At 32.8% G+C, this 6,057-nt stretch overlaps 1 protein-coding gene across 1 annotated transcript; it reads left to right on the top strand.

Moving 5' to 3' along the window:
- The first annotated feature begins 891 nt into the window (after positions 1-891).
- Positions 892-5,433, top strand: LOC132181570 (2-alkenal reductase (NADP(+)-dependent)). Its single transcript, XM_059594820.2, has 6 exons — positions 892-1,146; positions 2,202-2,394; positions 2,499-2,665; positions 4,492-4,574; positions 4,757-4,883; positions 5,019-5,433. The coding sequence occupies exons 1-6, from the start codon at positions 892-894 to the stop codon at positions 5,271-5,273; spliced, it is 1,080 nt and encodes a 359-aa protein (XP_059450803.1). The 3' UTR covers positions 5,274-5,433.
- Positions 5,434-6,057: the final 624 nt, after the last annotated feature.

Here is a 6,057-nt window from a genome sequence, read left to right as displayed (position 1 = left end):
GAAAACAGAAAAAAAAGGTTGATCTTGGACTCTTGTACCAAAAAAGAAAAACCCTGTCACCTCTCACCTCTCCTCCTGTTCACTCAATTATTTATTTGGGTAAAGTCCACATACCCTCCTCAAATTACCACCAAATTGACAATGTCTCTCCCCAAACTTTCAATTACGACAATGTTCCCTCCAAACTGCCAAAACATTGTCAATGTCCCCCCCAAGACTAGCAATAAGACAAAAATGCCCCTATAGATTTCTTAATAAGACAAAAATACCCCTATAAATTCAAAAAAAAAAGATTTTTTATTTTTATTTTTTTTAAACGTAAATTTTTATTTAAATAAAATTATAAAACAAAAATAAAAATAAATAAATAAAAAACGAAAATTTTCAATTTTTATATAAAAAAAAATCAAAATTTTTTAAATTTTTTTCTTATAAAATTGATTTTTTTTTTAAAAAAAAAAATTGGCCAACGTTTGAATATTTTTTTGTTTGTTTGTTTGTTTGTTAGTTTTAGGTTCTTTTCTAGAAGTTTTAGTTTTAGTTTTTTTTTTTTTTTTTTTTTTTAATTTTATTAAGGATAATTTCGTCATTGGGGGAACATTGACAATTTTTGGTAGTTTGGAGGAGACATTGTCACAATTTAAAGTTTGGGGAGGACATTGTCAATTAAGTGGTGGTTTGAGGGAGTTATGTGAACTTTCTCGTAATTATTTTCTTGGTGACCCAGGACAACCTTAGATGGTATGTCATCATTTCAGTTACATTACCCATGCATGCACCTATAAAAGGGCATTCACTTGTCTCTTCTGCTCCAACACACACAGAAGGCAGAGAAAAGCCAAGGGCATTCACTCGTCTCTTCTACTCCAACACACACAGAAGGCAGAGAGAATGGGTGGAGCTGGAAATGAAGAGAAAGCAGTGGTAGAGAACAGGGAATGGTACTTGGCGGCCTACGCACCAGAAGGTGTTCCAACCTCCAATCATCTCAAACTACGTACTCTCCCTCTTTCGCTCGCCGTTGATTCCATCCCCGACCGCCATGTCGTCGTCCAGAACCTACTCATCTCCGTTGACCCGTATCAACGTACCAGACTCACTGGTCTTGACGAAGGCCTTTACTTTCCTCAGTACAAACTAAATGAGGTATTTTAAACAATTATAATATAATTCTCTTCAGATTTTCACCAATTATTCATTTTTTATTTTTATAATATTACTAAGTTTTTCACCATTAGCAAGTATGGTACTACTTGCTAAGTGAGATTAAAACTGCTAAAAAATGTTCAATAAAATCAGATATAATTAGTCTTGTTTGTTAATATTTTTAATTTTCTATTTTCTACTTTTAAAATAAATTTATTAACAAACAATCAGAAACACAACAATAATTTGAGATGAAGTGTAAAATTCTCTTTTACCGCCTTCAATAAAAATTTGAAAAAAAACACCAAATACAATGAAAATGAAAACATCGTATTTTTAATTCAAATCAATCATACGAACTTTTTCATTCGTTCTAGCCAAACGTACACCCACATCTTATTATCACCGAACCTCCCACTCACCTTTCACCACTCAACACCGAAACCTCGAAAACCAATTAAGTCGGTGGCTCTGGTGGTTTTATTAATGTGCATTTTGTCGAGAAAAAAAAAAAAAAATTGATGTGAAGGGTTATATTATTTTTGAGTGTTTGAAGTTGAAATGTCTTATTCAAATTAGAGAGCGAAAAATACTCAGTTTACACCGGCACCCAATTGTAGTATTTTTACTTTTATACCATGTCATAAATTTTATTTTCAAACTAAAAATAAAAAACACCCAAAAACACATTAATTACCTTACACTAACGTGTAAACGTTAACCTAAAAATTCAAGTTTATAGATTTTAGTAGAGTGATTTTCTCTTCAAAACACAACCATTAGCGTACAATCCAAACACAAAATATTAATTATTTTTATATCACATCAAGATATATATATATATATATATATAATCTAAAAAAAATTAAAAAAAAGTCAATTATTATATATAAAATAACGTGGGTTTTATAATACATGATTAGGCTGAAAATGACATACTGTTTCTTAAATTGAGAATATCTATCTTCTTTTCTTAATTAAATAACTATTCCTCACCCTAATTTTTTATTAAGATACTATTTAAGGAAAGGCTTGTATATATTAAAAAATTGCAGGCGATAACTGCATCTAGTGTTGGAAGGGTAATTCGGTCAAAAGACAGTAATTATAAGGAGGGTGATCTTGTCCTTGACTCTTTCGCTCCGGTAGCTCCGGTTGCTGAGCATTATGTGGTTCCAGCCGAGTTACTCATGCAGAAGGTTGATCCTTCATCTGGGGTTCCGCTGCCAAATTTTCTCAGTTCTCTTGGTAATATTTTCTTTCTGGGTTTTCTTTTTTGGGGTTTTTTCTTGGAATTATTTATTTAAACTTAAATTTTTATCCTTTAAAGTTATTTGTTTTATGTATTACAGGGGTACCAGGTTTTGCAGCGTGGGTGGGGATAGAGGTGCTGGGAGACCTAAAGCCAGGGTCAAATGTGTTTATTTCAGCGGCGGCTGGAGCCGTCGGAATGTATGCCGGACAATTGGCTAAGCTCAAAGGTTGCCGGGTCATCGGAAGCACCGGTACGGACGAGAAGGTATGTGATGCAAACCTTGAAAGTTTATGGTAAATGTAATATCTTCTTTCCGGTGCTTCAAATTTTCGGATTATTTTTAAAAATGTATGCGAAGATTGTATGCTCTAAAAATAAATATTAAATTGAAAGGGAAGAAAGGGACTATCATTTAGCAGTGACTATTGGTAGTGGTAGGCCCAGACTTTTGAAAAGTATTATATGCAAAACGGATTAGGCTTATATGTTGTTAAAAAATTCAAAGGTGGGATTTAACTAAAGTAATTGAAGAGTACAGCTTTATCATAATAAATACTAATTTTCTTCTTTCAACCGTCACTTCATCTATTTATTGGTATTTATTAGGATAGATCTGAACTTTTCAATTACTATAATTAAATCATCACCCTTGAATTTTTTAATTGCATGTATACTGTAGTTTTAACTATAGCATACAAGCCGGATTCAAAACGTACTTCCCCCACAATTTCCACCATGTAGATTGTGGGCCTATGCAGCTATGTCCTCTCCATGGACTTAAATACAATTTGGCCTAATCTATGCCTCAAAAGTACAATGGACATTCAACTCCTTTTGGGTTTTGGGCCAAAGAAAAGAACTCTTAAAATCCCACATGCCAAGGTAAATTTCTTGTCAAGAATTTGTCAAATTTTTTCTTTCTATCATTGAGCTCAAGTTATATAAAAAATTTGGAAAAAGCACAGATACATCAATATTTAGCTTTCCTTCTAGTTTAAAAGGATATTGCTGCAGCATCTAGTTAAGTAGGTTTTAGGCCTGTCTAATAAGATGGTTAGAGGCCATAGGAAACATGGAGTAGTGCCACCCATAGCAACCACTTCAGTTGAAAGCAAGTACTGAACTTCTCATATCACACAGTAGTTATTCAAATTATTATTCCTAGATATATGACTACCATATCCAAATTAGGGAACAAGAGGGACACTCTTGTTTATGCCAGATTATGAAATTACTTGTTCCATTCAAGTACTTTACTAGTGTAAGTTAGTATATTTAGGTTCTGTGTCGAAGTAGCCTACTTTGAGTGGAGCTTAGAAACACTGCTTTGATCTGTATATATGTGGAAGAAAGATTGTTAAAACCATAGAATATAAAGAAGGTGTTTGTATTTTACTTGTAGAATGTGTCCCATATATTTTCTAGGTTGTCATGGTGAAATATGGTAAAAAAATAAATAGAATTCACTGAACTTGAAATAGAAAAAAAAAAATTCGATTGAAGTTTGGAATCAACGATCTTGACAATGTACGAATCTAGGAAATCTAGAAAAGCTGCTAGCATAATCTAATAGTGTCGAACACGACAAATTGTCGAAGCGACAAAAACTTGATTAACAGTGCAACTAATTTCAATCATTTTTATTGTTTTTTTCTTTTTGAAGTAACTTTTGTTTGAGTTCCCTATATTGGATCTATTATGTTTTATTGTATTTGCAAATATTCCTGATGTTCAATATTTCATATTTTTGGCCTATATTATGATGAACTCATGCATTATGCTCCAGCAATGTGTAAGAAACAAAATACATGGATTATTACTAATGAAGAGCTACTAAGAAAGAAAAAGGACACTGGAAACACTGGGGCAAAAGGAGAAAGTGACATACAATTTGGAAACTAGTGGTGATCGAATGCAATGTGGTTTAGAGGTTGGAACTGGTGGCATGTTTAAATCCCAGATTGATGAAATTCTGGTAGTATTAGACATGAAAGGATAAATCACACTGCATACCTTTTCTTTTAATTACTTTATTCATCAAATGTTCTTACCAATTTCTTATGTTGATTTTATGTTATTTGTGCTCTTAGGTAAAGCTCATAAAGGAGGAATTTGGATATGATGATGCATTTAACTACAACAAAGAAACGGATTTAGATGCTGCTTTAAGCAAGTAATTACTTTTTCACATTTTCTTCCTTCTGTAATTGATATAATATATAAAGAAGTTGAGAGATGTTTCTCTATGAAGTTTAACTCGCGTTAAGATATCTTTTTATAAATAAACTTGTGGTATAATTATAACAAGCATATCATCTTGTGAAGGACCCATAATTATGTATCTTAATGTTATAGGTATTTTCCTGATGGCATCGATGTTTATTTGGACAATGTTGGTGGTAAGATGCTTGAGGCTGTCCTCAACCATGTTAACGTGCGTGCACGGATCCTGGTCTGTGGCATGATATCTCATTATAAGAAGGTGAATCATATGGCTACAACACCATTGATGTCATCATATTCCTTTAAATGCTTACATATACACCCACGTACTTGCATCGTTTAGTAGTGAGATGGCCATGTATATTAAAGATGCCCCCTTGTTTGTTTGATGCAGATCTGGACAGAGAGAGAAGGGGTAAGAAATCTTCTGAATATAGTAGGTAAGGAGGTAAGGATGGAAGGGTTTATGGTGGGATCATATTTGGATCGTTTCGAGGATTTTACAAAGCAAATGCAGAGCCTCATAATAGAAGGCAAGATTAGTTCCAAGTTCAAAATCTACCATGGAATTGAGAGTTTCTTGGAGAGCTTAGGCTCTCTCTTCACAAGCTCCAATGTTGGAAAAGTTATAATTGAAGTTAATCCATAATTTGAAAATTTCTTCGTGCCCTTCTGGTTTGAAGAGCCAAATGCTGTTGCAATAATATTTGTTGGATTTCTGAGCCATGTCATCTGATACTATGTTCTTATTGGAATGATGCAGCCCTTATTTTATGCTTTAATTCAGTGAACATGCACTGCTTCTATCATAGTTTGGTGTCCTGATTCAGAATATAGTTGCTCTGCTTAAACCATTGTTCTTATGTATTGATAACTTCTGTTTTTGAATTTCTAATTTGTAGAATATGACACTTTCCATTGAGAATCATTTAAGTTAAAGAAAGCAATATCCATATGTGTGTGTTTTCCATATTAGGTTTGATTTATTTTCCATATTAAAATATGTGCATTTATCTTTCAAAAAAAAATATGTGCATTTAGGATTTGATTGATTACCATTCTTCTATTCTCTTTACTTACCACAGTTTTCCAAATTTGGTCATAAAGGGCAACTCTCATTGGTGAATGTAGGCCTCTTAAGGCCAATCCACCCTAAATTTTCTATGTTCTCTCTCTGCTTTCTCTTTCCTCCTATTTTATATTTTACATAAATTTCTAGAGGGGGAACTCAAAAAGAACGATAAGCAATCATTATTAATAAAAAAAATATATATATTTTTTTAAAAAAACATTAGATGCATAAATGATTTGTTTGTATTTTTGTTGGAGGTGGGTGTGTAATATATTTGCTTGTTTGTTAGTGGTTACCTAGACAAAGTTCAATGATGCATGACTCAATTTATGATGACTAAAGAGGTAGGGAAAAGAGCATA

Source organism: Corylus avellana, chromosome 5 (assembly GCF_965113065.1).
Source record: "Corylus avellana chromosome 5, dhCorAvel1.hap1.2, whole genome shotgun sequence".
In the NCBI taxonomy this organism is placed as follows: domain Eukaryota; kingdom Viridiplantae; phylum Streptophyta; class Magnoliopsida; order Fagales; family Betulaceae; genus Corylus; species Corylus avellana.
Note: the sequence above shows the minus strand (reverse complement) of the source record. Positions and strands in the feature narration are given on the sequence as shown.

What these genes read in the sequence shown, in the direction of transcription:
- LOC132181570 (XM_059594820.2), top strand. Translation starts at nt 892, where the DNA reads ATGGGTGGAGCTGGAAATGAAGAGAAAGCAGTGGTAGAGAACAGGGAA. An exon ending in CTCAGTACAAACTAAATGAG is followed by an intron (nt 1,147 to 2,201) that starts GTATTTTAAACA and finishes AAAAAATTGCAG; the next exon opens with GCGATAACTGCATCTAGTGT. An exon ending in TTAGATGCTGCTTTAAGCAA is followed by an intron (nt 4,575 to 4,756) that starts GTAATTACTTTT and finishes TTAATGTTATAG; the next exon opens with GTATTTTCCTGATGGCATCG.